We start from the raw sequence: 21,912 nt of genomic DNA on the forward strand, positions 1-21,912 counted from the left end.
CACACACACACACACACACACACACACACACAACACGCAGGCTACGGTTACGGCGCATCTGCACAAATTTGCTCTCAAATAATTACGCGTGTGCGTAAAAATGTCCATTTGAGCCGGTGGGCTGACAGGCATGTGCTTTAAATGACAGCTCCCACAACGGTGATACACAGCACACACAGCCCATTAAGGCTTTTTTTCCTTCTTCTTCTTCTTCTTCTTCCTCCTCCTCCTTCTAATAAGACACGCATCTAATGGAACACGCATGTTACTTAATTAATGAGATTTTTGGAAGGGGAAATCTTCAGGGCGCATGAATTTAGATCAGATTCCTAATTTAAACAATAAATCCATCAGCACCGCTTCATGAGCTGTAAAAATAAACCCAAATGTGCAGAGGGGATCAGTATACCCTCCATTTTTTTTTTTTTTTTTTGTACAAGCACTCACTCCACTCACACACACACACACACACACACATGCATATATCCCCATCTCATCCCCGCCCTCTCCAAAATTTTAGATGAAAGGGCTTTTGGATTTTGGATGACGCTCCGCGTCACGTGTTCATAGGAAATACACTCGCTATAATTTTTTGGAGCTCCCTCGTCCTGCGCCGCCGACCATAGTTGTTTTTGCCGTCCTCGTACAGTGGAGCTGACGGCTTTGGGAAGGTAGCGCAATGTAACATACCTTGCTGTGGTCACCGACGGGTTCACGCCAGTTCACTGGGTTCACTTAAGGGGAGCAGCCGCCCCCTCTTTCCCCTTTTTTTTTTTTTTTTTTAAAAACAACAACAAAAAAACTCGACTTCTTCTTCTCAAAGCGAAACGAGCGGAGCCAAAATAATTCATTTATGTATTAATGTCGGATTCCATCTTTCCCACCGCCGCTGCCGTCGCCGCCGCTGAGGTAAGGACTCAACCACTCTCCCGCAGCCCCACGGACGCTTACACACACACACACGCACGCACACACACACACACATACATACACACACACACACACACTCACACACACGCCTCGGTATATCCCCGCGGTGCGGTTTCCAAAGTTGTTTACTGAATTTATATGTCGCCGTTGAATATTGGATTTTGAGCTCGTGCCGCGGTGAAGGCAGCACATATCAAGTCGCCAATGTATAAAATGGCGACAGTAGGTGGAGGAAGGGGGAGTGGAGGATTTTTTTGGGAATATAAGGTTATACGGAGCGCCGTCGGCAGGGTCGGTTTGTGTGTTGCCCCCACAAACCGTGCGAGCGGAGTGAAACGGGTTAACTCGGCAGTTTGTTATAGTTGGGTTCCAGCAGCGGGATCTCACCCCCCGTTCTGCCTCTCTATACTATGTGGCGTATCTGCTTATTTTATTGCACAACGCACTGTGTTTCTCCACTGCGCTCTTTTAGTTGTGAAAGACTTTTGAACACAGCGCGTGCCCAACTCTTACATGTTCAAACTGTATCGTTTTTCTTTTCACTCGTTATTACTTTCTCCCTCACGGCGCAAGGTAGGCCCTTATATCTGGATTCATTTGCTCTTTTTTTTCTTTTTTTTTTTAATTCCCGTCTCTTCCTCCTACCAACATGTGCTGCTGCCATACGTGTATACACACAGGGCCGGTCCGAGGTTATATGAGGCCGTAAACCAGGGGCGGGCCACGTGAGTAACTGTGGTTATTGTTGATGATCTGATCATTTATGTAAGTGAGTTATTCCCAAAAGATGTTAATATGTTCAAATATGATTTTTACCTATTACATAACATTATCACATCAAAATGTGTAAAAAAAAAAAAAAAAAAAAAACCTTCAACAACTTGTATTTCAACATTTTAAAATAAATAATTAAGAGTAAAACTAGACACTATTAGAAAAAAATTATATATTATTATTATTGCTTCCAACAATCTCTTATCTTTCATTTATAGAGTACTGTTATCTATTACACATACTTATTGTTTTGGCAGTAAATGTCTATCCAACAAGCTGATTACCATGTAAATATCTATTCATGACAAAGGAAATTGGTTCCCAGCCGTCCTTTGCTATGTTAATAATACATACACTGACCTTGTGGTGATGAGTTATATACACAGATGTCAAGATTCTGTCACTCTTTTTTAATAAGAGCCAACAATGATGCTCACCCATGCTAATGTTGCTATGCTAAACAGAGATACGACAGCATCCTCACTAATCAAAATGACAGTTCATGTATGTTTAACATGAGATCTTTTATTGACAAAAGTGAGACCATTTGGAACACCTAATGGGCTGGGTTTGGCTAACAGGTAGTGAAAGAAAAGCTGACCTATAGCTCATTGTACAGGGGTGGTTCTTGGATGTATAGTTGCTTGATGTAGAGTTTCCCTGAATCAATCATCAATGGACAATAATTAAATCCCAGTGTTGCTGGTCTACACACATTGCAGTTTTTATAATTCTTTCAATCTAATGTACTCCTAATGCTAAGGATAAAGCGTAATAGATAATCTGTGTTCAGTGTAAAATGGTCCAGGTTTTGTTGGTCTAAGTATTGAGGGTTTGTATCTACAGATGAGCTAATGCAGTTCAGATTCCTTTAAAAGAATCAGTTGAAAGTTGAGAATCAGATCTTCAGTAATGTTAGCCACAATATGCGTCTGGTCATATTTACAAACTGCATCGCAGGAGGGGGTGGATATTAACACTTTTTATTGAAGTACCTGTGCTGCCTCCCCATAACTCAAGGGCGCTCTGGGCAAAACGCCACTGCCGTCAGTGTTCTTACAGATTCTGTGAGGAGAGGTGAAGTTTTTGTTTTGTTCAGGCGGAACCGTAAGGAACAAAGACTCATTAAAATAGGATTCTGTTGATGTAACTTTGAAATGATGGCTTTCCTCAGTGTTCGTACAGTTTGTACATTTTTAAGCCTACAGGGTGCCTAAGCAGTAACAAAGTTCTCTTGCACCTCGGGCTGTAAATCAGGGACCTGCAGATATTTTGAAAACTGAAGATTACCACAGAGGCATTAGATTCGCAAATCTGAGCCTCTGTAGGTCACTTTCTATGTCTGTACAAATATTGACAGAGCTCTGAGTGCCATGTGTCTCCCTGTGCCTTTAGGGTGCTGACTAATGTGCCATTTGTGAATTGTGTGGGACCAAAGTCCACAGCTCAGGAGACAACCCAAAACTATCCAAGCAGGAGGTCAGACCAGCGTGAATCAGTGGTCTTTTTTTTGGGGGGGGGAAACATCTTAATCACTCAACAGTGTAATCTTATATATATATATATGTATATATGTGTATATTATGTAGATCAGAGATTGTGAAGCTGTCTCTGCTGTGAAAGTAGGCGTTTTTGGACTCCAGCTGTGGCGGGCCGCAGTCCGGTCTCTAGCAGGCGGTTTCTACCCTCCGATAGTTAATTTGCAGGAGTGCATGATGTCCAGCAAAACAAAGAGAAATGAGCTCTGGTTGTGCCGCTCCGGCAGACCGTGCGTGCTGAGCTCGGCCCGGTAAGTTCAGTGTGTGCGTAGGGTTTTTTACTCTCTCTTTTTTTCTTTTTTTTTTCACTCTGGTAGGGCGCTTACACTGGGGGAATGTCAATTCCCTTTTGTGGATCCCTGGGAACAGTCTTCCATCTCCCTTCTCGGAACTGCTCTAATGAGGCCAGGCATATTGCTTTTCATCCCGCACTCCCTGCAATTAGGCACAGCTCATAGTTTTCGTTATGGCCCCGGCTGAGTGTTTGTATACAGACACACAGAATGCAGTGGGCCAAGAGTGCCCATTTCCCCCATGAACGACATGCCACCGCTCATATTCCAGGAATAATGCACTTCTCAGGATCGGCTGTGTTCCGACTTCTAAAGGCAACAGACGGTATGTTTTTGTCTGACTTCCACGGCTCAAAATGAATCCCATGCCAGAGAATACAGAGGAGAGGGTCATATGGTCATGATTTGCAGATTTAGCTGACATGCACTGTATAACATTCCTCGAGTTCAGAGGAGAGAGACAGACAGAGAGAGAGGGAAAGAGAGAGAGAGAGAGAGAAAACACCTACAGTCTAATGCCAACTGGATCTTCAAACTGTTTTGACATAAACAGATCTTTTGCAGAAAATTCTCCAAACGACAACATCAAGTCCCCATTTTTCCCCTTCCTGAAAGGACGGCGGTCCTCACAGGTTCACTTCTATTTGGGTCTTTCATCCCTCTCGGTGTTGCTTTGTCGTCGGACCAATGCCGTATCGAAGCCCAGCCCGCTCCAAGAGCCCCACTAAACCAGCATGTTTGCATAGTTCCAACCAAAAGAAATGTTTGTGCTCTGAAAAAAAAGCCTTGAGGCTATAGTGGGTGGTGAAGGGGTGGGGGCGTTGGAAGAGCCCCTGCCTCTTTTCTCTGTCCCATGTAAGAAAGGTTCAGTCAGCAGGAGCTGGCATTTGCCAGGCTTTGGTGGTTTTAAAGAGGCTGTAATGTCAGCCATTTTACGATGGACACTACAATGGGCGCTGTGCCGCCATCTTTCCTTCTTTTCGCCTTAATTCCTCCCTTTTTATGGGCGTCTGTAGTCTTGGCTACACAGCGGAGGAAGTTATTCATTAAAAGGATGCGTGACTCAGATGCCTTTTTGGGTTTATTTGCTTGTCATTCATCTGGGCTGCAGATGGAAGCATTGGTATGACGAGGGCTCCATCAGACGCCAGGTCGGAGGGCGGCAAGGTACACACCGTACCGCCTCAGCCCGCAAGGCCATCACGACGGTTTCACAGGACTAAAAACCCCCCAGATAGGGGGGGATCATTTGTAGCTTGTTCCGCTGTGATATTATTCCCATCAGGCCCCATCAACCGGAGCAACACAGCTGCGGGGGGAAGCGGTCGCGGGCCTCGACCAAAGCTGAACCTCGTGCCTTGTGTGGACTTTTCAAACCCAGCCGGCGGGGCATTGGGATTAGATCTGCCCCGCTCCAGATGCAGTCCAAGGAATTCAGCATGCGCGCGCGTGTATGTGTGTGTGTGTATTTGTGTCTTGCTGTTTTTTTTGGGTGTGGACAGGCGACTGTGTTGTGTGTGGCGTGGTGGGCAAGGGGAAGAGTGGAGTTGCCATGGCGATGTTAACACATGAGTGGCATCACCGACCAGTCTCCCAGTGGACGAGGCTGCAGTTATGGAGGTAAAGGGGTGGGGTGTGTGTGTGCGTGTGTGGGTGTGTGTGTGTGTGTGTTGGTGAGGAGAAGCACGAAGCTGACTGACAACACCTGCGTCTCAGACATTCAGACATCACTACGAACACAAACACGCCCATCTGAAGAAAAGAAAACAAGTAGACCACTCGCCAACTCCCCGTCCCCCTCACTGCCCAGGGTCTTCATCTGGGCGGGAGTGGGGACCTGTAGGAGCGCTGCTTTAATGACTCCCATGACTCTATATCGCTTTTCTGCACACGTACACCACCATCCGTGCTCAGAGTGTAAAACCCGCCTGTCCATCTTGTCCCAAACACTCCCCCCCACCCTGAACCGGCACATACTGGACAACTGAGCAGCCCGAACTCGCAGAAAAAACTGGAACAATCGCAGACGGTCCAGTCAGCCATCTCGAGCCTCCCGGCGCTGGATCACGTTCCTCTGTATAAATGAGGCACCATTGTTCCCAGTGCTCCTCTCTGTGGAAGACCGTCATTTTCCTCTGTCCCTGGCTTATATTTGGGTGTCCAGCTGATCCACTCACATGACATTAATCTCTCTAATGGATGTTTGGCAGAAACGTTTTTTGCTAAACAGATTGGTTTTTTTCGATCATTCAAATGTCTGACAGACGTCCCCCCCCCCGCCCTCTTCCTCCCCCTCCAGGTTTTCTCCACTTTTTTTTTTTAAGGACACTGAAGACAGCCGCAAATCACTGTCAGAGCAAATTACACACAAAACAAATGTCATAAGCTGGAGGATTTCTGCTTTTATTTTAGTGTTTTGGGTTTTTTTGTTCTCGTTTCTCGTTTTGTGTGTGGGGTGTGTGTGTGTGTGTGCGTGTGTGTGTGTGTGTGCGTGTGTGTGTGTGTGTGTGTGTGTATTCTCACTCCTCTGAGGCTGTCACACTGTGACGCTCTTTACCAGCTCCTCACTTCTGAGAGCGAAGATTTGGAGAGCCGTACAGGTGCTAAATGGTGCGGAGGTGAGGAGGGAGTGTGTGCCTACGCAGGGTGTCAGCGGGGAGGAATATTGAAACGGCACAGCCTGTCATCATCCTCATCATCATCAGTCATCCTCTCACTTCACACCCAAACGTCTTGAGTTTCGTCTTCCTTTGTCCTTTCTTCTCCTCCAGCCTTCATGTGACAAGATGACGACGACCAAAAAAACCAAAAAAAAACCCGCAGGTCCATGTTTGCCCGACGTCAGCTGTAGGTGACCCAGTGATCTGGGAGTGTCTGAATTGGTGAACTGTTTTGAATTAAATTTTAGTGACTAGCAGCCACTTTACAGCCTCGCTCCTCTTTTCCACTGGTAGCAACTGGCTGTGGATTGGGGATGGGATTCTTTACTTATTTTAATTTTTTTTTTTTTACTGTTGTAATATTGTAATTACTGCAGCAGTTTATGAGGGGAGGAGAGGGAATACACTCTGGTTTCTCTTAATTGAATTGCTCGAGTAGGAACAACACGCTCCAGTATACAAAGCCTTGCCAAAGTATTCACACCGCTTGAATTTTTTCACATTTTGTGACTTTACTGCCAGAAACCTTTATATTTTATTTGAATTTTTCTGTGACAGGCCACCAGTAAGGACAAGGAAAATGTTACATAGCAGTTTTTTTTTTACTAACAATAGTTTGGTGTGCATTTGTAGTCAGCCCCTTTTTTCCAACTCCCCTAAATAAAATCCAACGCAACCAACTTCCTTATAGTCACCTATTTAAAGGTGCACCGATAAATTGTCCAGCCAATAAATTGGCCCCAGTTTCCTTAATTTTTGTAGATTGGCAATCTGACAATACTTATGAGAAACCACCTATTTTATCCACCAGATTTACCCACTGATCGCATCTACCTCCGTAAAGGTCTGAAAATCAGCCACTGTTCCCTTTTAGTTTGCCGTATGAGAGGCTTGACTGACAGATCCGCCCACCATGTCACGTGGTTAACAATAGTGACCAGTCACCCGACTATCTGCAGATTAAATATAAAAATAGTATTGGAGTACAGGCTTTTTAAAGATCAGTGATCGGCCAGAAAACTGCAATCAGTGTGCCCCTACGCCTAATTGGTAAATTCTGTTACCCTGTATGTAATTTAATCTCAGGATAAATCCAGCTGTTCTATGAAGGCCTCAGAGGTTTGTTAGAGAACATTAATGAATTAACAGCATCACGAAGAACAAGGAACGCAACAACAGTCAGGGATAAAGTTTTAGAGAAGCTTAAAGCAGGCTAAGGCTATAAAATAATATTCCAAGCTTTGCATACCTCACAGAGCACTGATCAATCCATCACCCAAAATGGAAAGAGTATGACATAATTCCAGCTCCACCCACACATAAACCGTCCACCTAAAATGATGGGTTAGACAATGAGAGGATTTAGAGAAGCAGCCAAGAGGTTCATGGTAACTCTGGAGGAGCTGCAGAAGATTCATACCTCAGGCTAAAGGTTGAAAGGAAGAGATAAGTTATGTTTGCCACTCGCTATGAAGGATGGTGGTCTGGTGAGAAGAGACTAATGCTGTTTTTACACCAGCCCTGTTTGCTCTAGTTCAGAAAGTCCTGTTCGTTTGAGGAGGTATGAATGCGCAATTGAACCCTGATGCGGACCAAAAATCAAATTCTGGTCTGCCTAAAAACATCGGCCTCGGTTTGATAAAGTGAACTTAAGTGCATATGTGGATGCAAGTGAACCAGAGACCGCACCAAAAGCAGGAAGTGAACTATAGTGCATTGAATTCTGGGTAAATACAACAAAAACAAATGTGCGACTCAAACACTAGCGGGAGAAATGATTCGTGGTCTTTTATCAGAGACAATAGAGAACTTCTACAACTGCTAAAATACAAATAAATTAGATTTTTGTTTTCATTTTGTGAAGAAAGAAGTTGCGCTCGATGTCTTCTTCTGAGGTATTCCTGTCGTTTCAGACAGTGGTTCTTGGTGTAGCCCACCACAGGCGAGGAGAGGAGCAGGATTTTTGGTTGGCTTGGATAATTTGACCCAGTGGAGTATCAGCTGAACATGTAACAAATGTTGTAATTTTGGTCCCCAATTGAACTTTAGAAAACTTTATGGTCTACAAGGAAAATACTATGCAAAGAGGAAAATCAACTCACTAAATACACTATGGTAAAAAATGGTGGTGGCAGCATCTTGTAGTGGGGGATTATTTTCTTCAATGGGAAACATGGGGCTAGTCAGTGCTGTAGGGGAGATGAATGATGCCAAATAAAAGATAATCCAAGAAAAACTGTTCTAGGCTGTAAAAGACTTGGAACTGAGGATTAGAATCTCCTTCCAGCAGGACTACAACCCTAAACACACAGCCAGAAATACGTTTAGATTGCAGCATTCATTTTTTAGTATGCCACAGTCAAAAGGCCAAACCTAAACTCAATTGAGGTTCATGTGGCGAAATTTTAAAATCAATATCCACAATTGCTCTCCATCCAGTCTGACTGGGATTGAGCTCATTTGCAAAGAAGACCAGACAAAACAAAATCTGTTGTCTAGATATGCAAAGCTGGTAGGGACATACAAAAGACTTGCACCTGTAATCGCAGCCTAAGGTGGTTCTACAAACTATTATCTTAGGGTGCCTGAATACAAATGTATGCCACACCTTTTTGGAACCATAATTCATTTCCTTCCCACTTCAAAATAATCCACTAATCATCTATAAATAAAGTACATTAAAGTTTATGGTTGTAATTTGGCAACATGTGAAAAGGTCGAAGAGTGTGAATATTTTAAGCACACTGTACAAGAATAGATTATACAATTACATACTAATTAGATTTAAGTATTATATTAGGCTTATTATAAGAGCACACCTGGAGGGGAGCTGTGATGTAAACCTTAAATCCAGCGGAACGTGTAAAACCCCATCAGAATTTAAACCTAGCTTAATCCCATTTGTTTTGAAAGGCTTGTTTTGGGAAAGGGAAAAAAAAAAAGCTGAATGGTTCAAACACGGTATTTAGTCCGGTGCGCGGCAGCCTCGGCGCTCGTTCCGCGCGTGGGCGTTCAGGAAAAAGCCCGTCTGAGAGCTGTTCCACTTCTCGCTCACTTCGGATGCTGCTACTGCTGCGTGGCTCCTCCGGTCTGCTGAGATGAAAAGAGTTTCCTCCCTCTGTGCCACAGAGCCAGTGCCAGCGCGGGGACATGCGACACACCGGGGACGGCCGTCGTCTGAGCTGTCGTCTACCCAGCAAGTTGAAACACAAGGCCTTTCAGGAGCATCCATTCAGCGGTTCCCTGTTTGGACGGCCCTTGTTGTCTGATCGCACGTCTGACCCGCTACATAAAGCAGCAGCCCATTCTTTTCATAGGTGACCTGATTCTTTATGTAACCTTGCTCAACTTTGGGTTTGTTTTGGGCCTTCCACCACCCCCCCTCCAATTCATTCAGGAAGTGAAGTGGATTCTATTTTTTTTTCTGAGACAAGCTTCTGTACAAGGCCAGTCTGGCCACAGAATGATTCCCTCTCCTCTGTGGATTATTTATTCTTTATCTCTAAGATCTCCAGAGAAAGATGTTTTTCTCTAAACTATAGTATTGATTAGCACTTGTTTTATGCTTTGCTTATACATTTAATTCAATTATCTTGGAAAAACGTTCTCAAAGAAAGCGCTCAGGACTAGGGGTGCACCAATTTAAGTTTTTTGGCTGGTCACCGCTTTTTAACCCTGCAGCTTTCTTAGTATGACGCTCAGGAGGAGCGAGGGGAAGCGCCATCAGACCGTCAGTTTCCGAAACCCTACAAAAAAAACCAACAACTTAAAAACGAATGCGGGGTCCAACTGACCCCATCTCTAAAGACTGCTGGAGGGCTAAAAAGCCTGAGCTGCTGATTCCGATTCTGACTGATGCCAGCTTTTTTCCCTGAAAAGTTGCTGAATATAACAACATAGTGACGATGTTGACAACAGTGGGGTGACTGTTGTCAACCACACACGATGAGAAATGCGATCTGGTGGGCGGGTCCTCTCCCACCGATACAGTGGCTGATTTTCAGAGGTAGAGAAGAGCGGTGCATAATATTGGTCAAAACTATTGGCCAGGCACCCTGTTTAAACCAGCATTACCTCTCTGTGGTGAGAAGCTCCAAGCCTTTAAGATGGAAATGCCTCCTTGCCATCACCCTAATCCTTAGCTGTCAGATTCAAAGTCAGGATTCTGGTCACTTCAAAAGTCAGTCACATTACTCCCACCTAGAAGAAACATGTTAATTGCATTAAACCTATGAATAATTGTGGTGTTTACGGTGTTGTGCTACATAAACTGCATCATTACTCTAGACCTCTCTAAACGAAGAAAGCCACCATGCTGCGGCTGCATCTTTATACCATAGCACCACATCTAAGGCAGATGGCTGTTGCGTGAAAGTTGACCCGTAAATCTCTCACTCAGCGTAGCAATCCCGGAGACTTCTATGTCCTCAGCAGGGGTTAATTGAGCGTGCCAGCAGGGACTACCATAACCTCTCTGATGGGCAAAACATACAGTGCATGCCCGCTTCGGGATGCAACGAACCAGGATTACTGCATAAGATGCTGCTGACCTAGTTTTTGTGTTGTTTTTTTTTTTCCTTTTTATTTCTTTTTTTTTACGCGAGGTACGATTAAAAACAAAAGAGGTATTTATGAAGATGACGTCACAGTGGGAACGTGGTGTACCTGTGGGCAGTCGTTTGAGGGTTTAGCTTTGGAACAGGTTAATCTTTTATTTAACATGTAACCAGCCACAGTGAACACGCAACTTAATGTCTGCGAAAGTGCTGCGCCGCAGCGTTCACAAATGATAAATAGGGTAAATAAAACGATGATGTGGGGCTGGAAGTGCGTGGAGTGATCTTTGCGTCCCAGAATGCCAGAGTGGTTTTGGTGGGTCAGGAGGACGGTGGAAAGCCAGCCATGAGGGAAGCGATGGGACGAGGCCGGTCTGCAGCGGCGTGTTACACTCCGATGCATCTCCAGACTTTGAAATGAGGACGGGGAGTGATGCACTGTGGCAGGGTGAGAGTGCAAGTGTGTGTCAGGAGTTCAAGCAGAGGCCACGGACTGCAGGGGCCCCGCCTCTGACTTGATACTTTTTTCCCCTCATTTGATTGTCACGTTTTAGTGCTTGGAGATAGAAACAAAAACAAATATATATTTAATTCAGTGTTTCCTTTCAGTTTGAGAACAGAGAATGAGAAGTGAGAGTGAAAAGTCATATTTGTGTGCGTTTTGATGTGCTGCATTCTTACACGTGTGACCTTTCTGCCACCTATACAAAGTATCAGAAAGACTGTATCTTTTTCAGAATACTGCGTCTCCTCACATTCCAGACGCATTTAATCTCCATTTTGACTCTCTGTTCAAAGCCGTCAAATAAACGGCGGTAAAATGATTACCGACAAAGTAAATAACGCTGAAACGCATTTGTTCAAGAAAAGAGACATATTAATGTTGCAGCATGGGACTATTTGTATTTTTCCACAGAACAAATAGATCTAATAGGGAGAGCTCAGTTTCCTGCAAGTAAATGGATGAATAAGCAAGCATCATAATCATGTAAACAAATAAGGCAGGGGAGGTGAAGTAAGGATTGAACGTGATGTTGGAACAGAGCCGAAGTTAATGAACTATTCCCCTGTTACCTCTTTATTAGGTACACCTGTTTAGTACTAGGTGGAAACCCGTTTTGCTTCCTGGTCCAAATTGACATGACAGCATCATGTCTCCTCTTCCGCTTCACTCCAAAGCGTCTCTACTGGACTGAAATCTGGTGACCAGTTTGAGCTGATCTGAGCTTTGTGACACGATGCATCCAGAAGGTTGTCGCAATGTGGTCATGAAGGTCTGGATGTGGCCGGCAGAAATACTCAGGTGGGGTTTAAGCAATGCTCCGTTGTTATTAAGACGACCAAAGTGTCAAGAGAAATATCCCCACACTATTAAACCACCACCAGTGAAGCAGTGGTACAGTCAGAGGTCTGGTTGTTTTTTTGTTTTTTTCCAAGGTGTGTAAATAATATTGGTAAATATCGACTATTGGTCACAATCGCAATATTAATATTGGATATCCATATCGGTCCAAGATGGAAAATAAACATGAGTTCTGTTTTATTTATCAGACTGATACTGATATTTTAAAAAGACGTCTTAAGATCGGACAATATTAATGTTAGTGCAGATATATTGTGTATCCCTATTTTGTTCTGTACAATGTGCTGCCATAGACATACAATATCCAATAAAGGAAATCAATTTCAATTCATCCACAAATTGGATGAACACATTTCTGCTTCAATTTGTGGATGAATAGATTCATTCACGAATTGCATCTCCGTTTATGAACGGCGTTCTTAAAGCATAAAAAGATAGTTAACTTTCAGAAGAGCAGAATTAGAGGTGCTAAAGGGAATACATTTGCATGGGAGATATCCAAAATTATTCACACACCTGGCAGATTAAAATTCAAAATGATTTTACTTGAACTTGTTGGTTTCTGGTTAGAAATTATAGCCATCTCCCAAAATTCTTTTGATATATTTGTAATAATTTTATACAGATCACTTTTAACTGAATAGAAAAATCTTTGTCATTTCAGCAATAAAAACTCTGCTTCTAAATGCAGAGCAGCTTTTTGCTGATTTCCACTGGGATTTAGTGAATTTATATTTAGTGATGAGCTTCAAAACTTTGAGGTTGGAAGACCTCTTTGCCATCACCCTAATTTTGGCTTCTTCCTCAGATTCTCTGAGATTATTATTATTACTTTCAGCAGAAGAAACAAGTTGGTAAAATTAATTTCACGTAAACCTACCAGAGGGATAACTTTATCTGTCCTGCCAGGGTCGATCGGGTCAGGAGGACGTGAATGTGTTTTACAGATTTTAAACTTTTTCTGTTTTACACAAACAATGAACACCATGCTGTCTTAAAATGGCACCTCGACTCACTATGAGAAGGAATTCTTTTTTTGGCAGGTATGAAACCTGTGTGCATATTTTGCATATTTGAGGCAGCAGAAACAATGTGAAACAGTTGGTAAGGTTAGATACTTTTGGCACCTGATGTGGAGAGGAGTGACTCGATCACACTCGATGGGCGTGAAAATCCCCTCCAGGTAACAGGCACTCACTCGCTGACATTAACGCTTTCATTAGCTGAACGTGCTCGTCACAGGACAACATAACGCTCACTGAACGCAACAATATTAGCAAGAAGCTTCGCTAAAAATAATTTGGGAGGTCACGCCCCATTACAGACTAGAAGAGCCGATCCTACTGCAGCACGAGGGAAGAAAAATAAAACATCACCGACTGTCATTTCTGGCCGTGGTCATTTATTGCAGTCTGCTTTTTGAAATCATAAAAAGTGATATCTGCACAGAAGTCTGTAAATCCAAGCAAAGCGCAGAACAAACTGACAGGCGGCGCTGATTAAGAAAGTGTGTGTGTCTGTGTGTCACAATGAAAATCCTCACTTTTTCTTTTTTCTTTTGTTTTGACCAAAAAAGCCTTTGTCTGTTTTGATTTTCTTTCTCCCATAGGTAATTAGACCGGTCTAATTTTAGTGTATGAATAAACTGGTGCATAAACGACAGTAGAAGGAGAAGAAGAAAAAAAAAAATCTAGTGAGCGAGAGTCACATGACCTTCCCTCTTCAAGAATCATTAACTGTGACCTTCATATCTGATGAAATGTAAAAATGTTGTCATAAGGAAAAAGGCTTGAACACTTTTACCTTGGTGCTGTTACTGCTGATACTGCCAGCTCCTTTTACGCTGTATATTTCCACCCACACCTATTAACCCTGAGTGGGGATGCTCATTTTCTCTGCATTCTGCTCACCGTCTCGTATATTTTATGCTTTTTATACCGACATGCAAGCTATTAACCTCCCGATCACCTGCATATAGTGGCAACTGTAATGTGCATAATTTACAGATTGAACGATTAAGTTCCCATTTCAGATTTTACGCCTCGTTTTTCTGTACCCCGAGGATGCCTAAAGGTTGGAGTCAAGAGGATGTGGGGTCAAGTTTGAGCTGACAATTTCTTTTTTAATGCAAGGAAATCACAACAGATTGATTATTAACACATTATCGTCAAGGTTTTTTAGGGCTTGTCCATATAGAAATAGTTCACCCGAAACAATCTTGTAGTTAAGATTTAAGACAAATTCAACATTTACTAACGCGTTTAGTTCTTTATGGAAACAATGAAAATGACCCTAAACGCTGCAGTAACTATGCCAGGCCTGTAGGTGGTGATACAATGGAAAAGATTGCAGTCTGAATACCAGATGTATTGCTAATTTTCATATTTAATTTACTTCCTTTAAATGTAGTACTTTTTCTGAAGTGCACCTGTCCCTCCTGCAGCGAAATATCTCCACAACATGATGCTGCCTCCCCCATGCTTCACACTAGGGCTGGTGTTCTTCGGTTTCCAACATTTACGGCCAAACACATCACTTTTTATTTCTTAGGACCATCTGTCAAATCTCCAGAAATTGAAGTTTTTGTCCCTAAGTGCATCTGTTAACTAAAAAATATCTTTTTACACTTTTTTGCTGGTTCAAGAAGCATTTTCAGAAAGTAGTTTTGCCTTTGTTCTGGGGTTGATTCAACGTTTTTACCCAGTGTCTATCCTGAATGAAATGACTGGACATGCTACGGTTACGGTGTGTTTGAGTGTTGCCTTAAAATACATTACCAGGAAAAATTGTGTCTGATTTAATGACAGACTGAGGAAAAAATGTGTTTTTATAGTGTGTTTATATTTGCTTTCAACTATATTTAGAAATGTATAAAATACAGCAGTCCAGAACTTCTTTTTTCCATTAAGTTCAAAAAATACCTTCACGGCTCCAGCCCTGGCTAGCTCCTCCTAAACTTGCTAATGACCTTTTCTGTTTTTCTAACTCTTACACTGGAGATGTGCTGAAAGATTCATGTTTTCTTCTTTTGTTCTCGTTTCTCTCAGGTTCCACCAGAGCTGTTAAACTTGTCCATGTGACAGGAATCCCAAATTGGTAGAAGGCATGAAGCAACACTGTGATATCTCTGTGGCTGGTCCATGACACCAAACCCCACTCAAACCTTTTCACTATTCACCTACCCTCTGCTCTCATCACGCCGGACTACCACTCACTCACATTTACACCAAGCTGCGATATGGCCAGCAAGAGGAAATCCACTGTGCCCTGCATGATACCATCCAAATCCAAACATGCACGTGAGGAAATTGTTCTGGGCTCACTACCAGAACTCCTACCAACAATCCCAGAAGACAGCATTCTTAGCATCTCTGGAGAGGAGTCGGCCCACTTTTCTCACAGCTCCTCCAAATCCGAAAGCAGCAGTGAAACGCAGAAAGGAGGTACTTACAGCTGCGTCACTTGCCGATTCGAGTCCAGAGATCTAAATTACTTTTTGGATCACATGCATAACTGCCACTTAGACTTCAGAGCCCAGCCCACCTTCTACTGCCTGAACTGCGGGGTGTCGGTCGTCCGCTTCGAGGCTCTGGCGCTGCACAACGCTAACGCCCACCCCAAGATTATGGAGGGTTTGGTAACTGCCTCCCTCAGTGTCAACAAGAGAGATGGAGTAACAACTGTAGAGCAAAGCCTCTTTACCGACAGTGGAGAAGACTACAAAGAATCTGGGATCTCCCTCACTAAAACACCAATCGCAAAGATGATGAAAGCCAAGGGGGAGCACAAAAAGATTGTTGTATCTCACACTGTGGAGGTACAGAAGATAGACACTGGAAAGGATGCAGACCCTAGCCTGCTGAATAATAATGTGCCTGAACTCCAAAACGGGGCTCTCAGTACGTCTGGGACCCCAGCTATGCCGAGGACCACTGTCACTCATGTGATTACGACAGTGTCCAACCAAGTCTTTCACCAGCACACTCCCCCTCTTTATTCCCCCACTTCCTCTGACGCGAATAAAGATCTTCCAAAGGTGATGATCCCTCTCAGCAGCATCCCCACCTACGATGCCGCCATGGACACCAGCAGCTTTCTCAAGACATCGTTTGGCAAATTTCCCTACCCGACCAAAGCAGAGCTCTGCTACCTGACGGTGGTTTCGGAGTTTCCAGAAGAGCAAATCAAACTATGGTTTACTGCCCAAAGGCTTAAACAGGGCATCAGCTGGTCTCCTGAAGAGATCGAGGAGGCCAGAAGGAAGATGTTCAACACTGTTTTTCAAGGAGGAGCACCCCAGAAGCAACCCGTGTCAGCACAACAGGTCAATCACATCGTAACTCACCACACTGTCACTGGCCTTCCAGGCTCAAAAGGACCAAACTTTCAGATGGCCAAAGTTCCATACGGAGGCATAAAACCAAGGCCCGTCGGAGTCATAGCGACGCAGGCCAACTTGTCAACCAAGCCGCATGTGACAAGGGTCTCGTATTCTTCTTCGGTTGCCCCACCAAAGTTTCCATGTACTGCTCGAGCAACACAGGAGCCTACTAAAAGTACTGAACTCACTGTGGAGCAAGAAAAGAGCAACGGGCTGGATGCGGCTGGAAACAGCGGTTGTGTCAATAGCACCAGCAGCAGTCGAAGCAGCAGTAGCAGCAGCTGTTCCAGCATTACTAATGGTGTTGAGAGCAGAAAATCGGTAAACAACAACCCAACCGACACCACCAACAGCGATGCCGCCTGCTCCGCAGACACTAGCAATAACAGTGAGCACTGCGTTGCTGACACCAACAGCGAACCAAGCACCAAGAGCAACAGTTTACAAACTGGATCAGAGAGTTCGAACAGCGCCACGAGTCAAGTGATCATCGACAACACCAGCAAATCAAAAACAAACTGTAACAGTCATCACAGCAGCTTCATTGTCTGTAATCCAGATGGGGCTCATACTGACAGGGCTGACGATGAAAACAACAGCCACGTTCACAAGACCAACAGCAGCAGTATTAGCGGTGAAAACTGCAGTTCCACCTGTGATGACAGCGTTCCAAACAAGAATAATGCCAGCAAACCCCCAACTGAAAGCACCAGCACTACTGTCATTACAACAAGCAACTCATCTATTATAGATGAGGGTGGATGCAACAAAGACTTTCCCATGAAAGGCATGTCAATCTTACAGAAGCTCATTAAGGAGGAGGACCTAATTATCGGCGAGAGGGCACGGAAAGAGCTCAGAGTTGACCCCATTAAGATCAATTTTAAAAGGCTGAAGATGAACGAACCACAGACCATATCCGACGCTGTCCATCAAGAACCCAAATGTGACATTGAGGTGTCGGCCTGCCATACGTCTTTCTCGCCACCCTGGGGCAACAAGACCCCGCAGCAGCTGCAAATCCTCCGGCAGGCTTTCTCCAACACTCGTTGGCCCAGCAGCCTTCAGTACGAAGACCTAAGCATTCAGACAGGCCTTCCCAAGTCAGAGGTGGTGCGCTGGTTCAGCGACAGTCGCTACAGCCACAAAAATGGGCAGCTGAAGTGGTTGGAGACTTATCAACGGCCTCCAGCAGAGTCTGATGACGCAAGGAGCCACGGAGACACTGAGGCTGAGTCGCAGAAAGACCCTTCACCGGCCAAGAAGAAACTCATTGAGCAAGAAACGATCAAGCACCCGGAACGGAAAGCAGGGCTGGACTCGGGGCAGCGGCTTGTGTGGCAGGATTCATACGAGCCGCTGCTCGCTCTGACGGGATCCGAGACTGGTGGCAGGAAGCATGACAAACCTGAGGAGTCAGGTCAGACAGCAGTCCTGCAGGATCCCTGGTCAGAAGGAGGAGATGAGCACCAGCAGCCCACAGCGAGTCATTCACTGATCGAACAGCAGACCGACACCAACCAGGCCAGGTAGAACAACACATTTATAGTTTACAGATGCTAAATCCGCTGTTCCCACCCAATTTTTCAGGTACAGAACACTACCCTCTGTTGCTGAATGTTTTGAACCAACCGTCATCAATTCATATCCACCAGGGAGACAACCAGCAAAAACAAATCAGAACTAATATGAATCTGAACAGATTACAAAATGTTTCTAGATAGTAACAGAAAGCATCTGTTGTCACCCTGAAGTAATGCTTTGCCGTACACTGATAAATCAGCCCCAATTTCCTTAATCTTGGGAGACCGGTGATCAGGCGATACTTGCATGTTAAGCCAATCTTATTCACTGATTCACTGTCCTCGTTTACTCAGAAGGCTGACTGATAGACCCATCCATCAGGTCACGTCTGCATGCTTGCAGTTAAGAGCAGTCACCCCACTGTTGTCAATTCAGTGACTTTCTTGCCTTAGAAACGTTTTAGACAAAAAAAAAAAAATCAGTATTGGCAGGTCAGGTTGAAGATTGGTAATAGGCAGTCGGCCGGAAAACTGCAGTCAGTGCACCGTTATTTGCCATACCAGTTGGAAGCTTTAAAATCTAAAAAAAGATGCTGACTTATTGCACATCAGCATGGTGTTCTTGGCAGAACTTTAGCCTTGTATGGCACCCAAAAGCACTATTGTGAAACTGGCCAGAGATTTGAAGTGGACGTGGTTACTACCCTCACAAATGAGGACTTCCCAAGAGTTCTGCATTGGAATTGCTTGTGAAGTATAATATGTCCTGACCTGGAGTAACATCTTGTTCCTGTTGCCCTATGAATATTTCTCTAGATCTAGCTCTGGACAACAGCATACAATCGAAACATTGACGTGAATGTGAGCATTTATCATCTTCATAACATCCCTGCAATACATGGAAATTCTGGATGTTTCGACGTAAACAACTCAGTGGTTTCAGAACGTGCGTACGCCCGCCCATGTTACCCGTAGTAAAAATAAAATTCCTCATTCACTGTGACACTTTTACAAGCCCAGGGCTGTTTGTCAGTCAAGAAAGCAAAACCAGTGTAAGTCAGGTGTGGTGATAAAAGCACGACAGCTTGTTGTTTGTAGCGGGAGCTGTGTTGACGTACAGTAAAAAAAGAAGTGTGTACAGGTACTCATGCTGAGTAGTTTATTCAAGCAATCAAAGGTCTGTGTTTTACAAGCTATTTTTAGATAAGTAGGACTCTTAGCACTGAATTATAGATCGAGAGCGCCTGCTAATATATGTGAATAAATCTCCACAATTGCCTTTGGTGCGACAGATTTTCAAAAGCCTATTTAACACACACATGCATGTTTTTTTTTCTACTTATTTAAGAAGTAGAATTTTCTTCACGTTTTCTTCTTGTATTGCCGATAGGGACCGCCTGAGGATGGAGCTGCTGGAGGTGTGATGAAGCACCGGACACATGACGCTTAAAGGCCGGCCTGCTCCCCTGGCTATGATTTGAGTTTTTTTTTGTTTTTTTTTAAACAACAAAAAAAAGTGTGTTCATAATGACAGCAGATGTGATTGTAGCTGGACCGCTGGACTCTGACTGAAACTGTGAATACTCCCCTCCCCCTTGTCCGCCTCCTGCTCCTTCTCGTCTTCTTCTTCTTCCATCTGCCATCACTTCCTGCCACCGACAGAAGAAAAAGAACTTCTCACCTTTTGAGTCCTGTGATGTTTTAAGCCTTTCATGCTTTTTTGTGGTTGTGTGGGGAGGGTGCACAACGAGGTCAGTATGAGGGATCAAAGAAAAGAAAGAAAAGACGCACACTGACTGGAAAACTGACTTGAATGAGCGAAAGTTAGGTTAGGATAAGGCCGTAGGGAGAATTATATATATATATATATAAACATACATATATATATATATAGTTGAAACTGCACTATAAAAGATGGTTTGTACTGCCTGGACAAACAAAAGATGTGTTGAGGAAATGTTATTGTTGGCTTTGTGATATTTTTTACTTTTTTTTTTTTTTTTGTTCTGTTTTTTAGCAACCAGTACTTCAGCACTGCCTTGAATTTTACTTTTTCTTTCCGTTAGTTGGGTTTTCAATTCTATCTACTCTTCTATAGTCACTGTAAGTCCAGATGCAATCGAACACGTTTTATTCAGATCTGTATTAATGTTGGTGATCACTTTGCAGTTCAGCTACACGCAAGAGGCTATATACAATGCACTAACGAAGACGGCGATGCTAAAAAAAAAAAAAAAAAAGAAATCAATCTGCTTCACTGTAAAGGTATTGACAGCTGTCAGGATCAATACACTACACTGCCCTGCAAACTGAACAGAGAGAAGCCTGTCACGCTACCGTTGCCTTACTCAGCTCTGTCTGTGTGTTTATGAGTTGTCTGTTCATCACCTTGCTTTCGAGCTACTGTGCTGTCCAGAAATAATGGGAAAAAAAGCAAAAAAAAAAACAAAACAAAAAAAAAATAATTTTTTTTTACTTGCCAGTGCATTGATGGTCACTGTTGGTCTATATCTGTGAAAAAAAATCTTGTGCTGCTTTCTGTACCCTTGGAGATGTTCAACTTTAAGCTGTAATTGTATCGAACATTGTTAACTGGCAGAAACAGAAGAAAAAAAAAAAAACAGAAAAAAAAAGTTTGAAAGCAAAATTCTCAATTTGATCCCTAAACACTGACAGAGTGAGATCTTGTGCTAGCTAGAGAGCCAAAACGAGGAGACGGTCGCTCTCCTCTGAATTTTCTTGTTTATATCGAAGCATACAGTCACTACATGAATCTCACTAAAGCTGCATCTTGAAGCTGCTAATAGCGAAGAACGGTGCTATACCATCCAAAGTGAAATCGGGAGGTGGGCTTTTTTTCCCCCGCCTCCTACCAGCAGTGTATGCACTTGTGTCGAATGTTACAAATTTATTTTGGTTTGAGATCAATGGAATCTGGACTTACGGTGTTAATGATCACTTAAACTTTTATGGAAAATAGTCTTTGATCATAAAGCACTGTTGTATCATCCTTTCTACACTTCTGAGTCTTTACAGAATAAACTGAGTACTCAACAAGCAGCAAAAGTCTTGTTTATTCATCGCCTTGCGTCAGTGTTTGGTACTTCGTTCATAGAGGTTAGAAATGAGTGCGTAGCAGGTAATGTGGAGGAATACAGCGTCATCTGCTGGTGAGAAGCAGTTAGTACAATCTTTCCATAAAAATGTCCAAAAGTATTTATATTTCCTGAACATAACCACAATGTTTATTGTAGATTTTATGTGTAAACAAAGTAGTGCATAATTGTAACGTGGAAGGTAAAATATTGTTTTCACATTTGTTTTTACAAATAAAAATCTTAAGTGTGTGCCATACCCTTTTATTAAGCTACATTTACTCTAATTACCCTAAATAAAGCACACCGTAACCACCTGCATTTAGAAATAAATCACAAAGTAGCTTTGAGAAGAACCATGGTATGTTATGACTCCGACGGGCCTTTTATTTTTAATGTGCTACCACTGTATTTGCGAGTTCCAGCAAATCAGATTTAGCCCCTTTTAAAGCCACCTTGAATTAAACTTAAGGTGTACTGCAGGGCAGTGTAGTTAGTTACGGAGCCCTCCAGGGGACATGGGGAATTTTTTTTTTTTTTTTTTTTTTTGCGTTCTCTCGCAAAAGGTTTTGCGTTGCCACGCAATAATCTACTGATCAGTTCATGCGGCATAACTGTATACTGTAAGCCTCTTTTACGGTGGCCGCCGTACTTTCTGCTTTAATACAAGCTTATAAGGTTTTTCCATGGACTATTGAGTTATTATCGCGGGGTAATAAGTCATCTGATTGTGTCTCTATTGATTTCGTCTGAATGGTTTAAAGGGCTGCTTTCAGTGCTGTTTCATCTGAGCCAGAAC

At 43.4% G+C, this 21,912-nt stretch overlaps 1 protein-coding gene across 5 annotated transcripts in view; it reads left to right on the forward strand.

Annotated features, from left to right (window-relative positions):
- The window catches only part of zhx3a (zinc fingers and homeoboxes 3a), a 23,496-nt gene extending 2,954 nt beyond the window's left edge, over window positions 1–20,542 (forward strand). The window contains exons 1-4 of one of the 5 annotated variants that reach the window (XM_008410531.2): window positions 7–909; window positions 1,611–1,655; window positions 15,162–18,024; window positions 19,409–20,542. In XM_008410531.2, coding sequence (XP_008408753.1) covers window positions 15,353–18,024; window positions 19,409–19,442 — 2,706 coding nt within the window. In that variant the 5' untranslated portion in view covers window positions 7–909; window positions 1,611–1,655; window positions 15,162–15,352 and the 3' untranslated portion in view covers window positions 19,443–20,542. Of the gene's footprint in view, window positions 1–6; window positions 910–946; window positions 1,504–1,610; window positions 1,656–15,161; window positions 18,029–19,408 lie in introns of those variants that run through there. The other 4 variants (XM_008410533.2, XM_008410530.2, XM_008410534.2 and 1 more) reach the window with 4 other exon arrangements.
- The last annotated feature ends 1,370 nt before the right edge of the window (window positions 20,543–21,912 follow it).

This window comes from Poecilia reticulata, linkage group LG5, assembly GCF_000633615.1.
Source record: "Poecilia reticulata strain Guanapo linkage group LG5, Guppy_female_1.0+MT, whole genome shotgun sequence".
Lineage (NCBI taxonomy): Eukaryota > Metazoa > Chordata > Actinopteri > Cyprinodontiformes > Poeciliidae > Poecilia > Poecilia reticulata.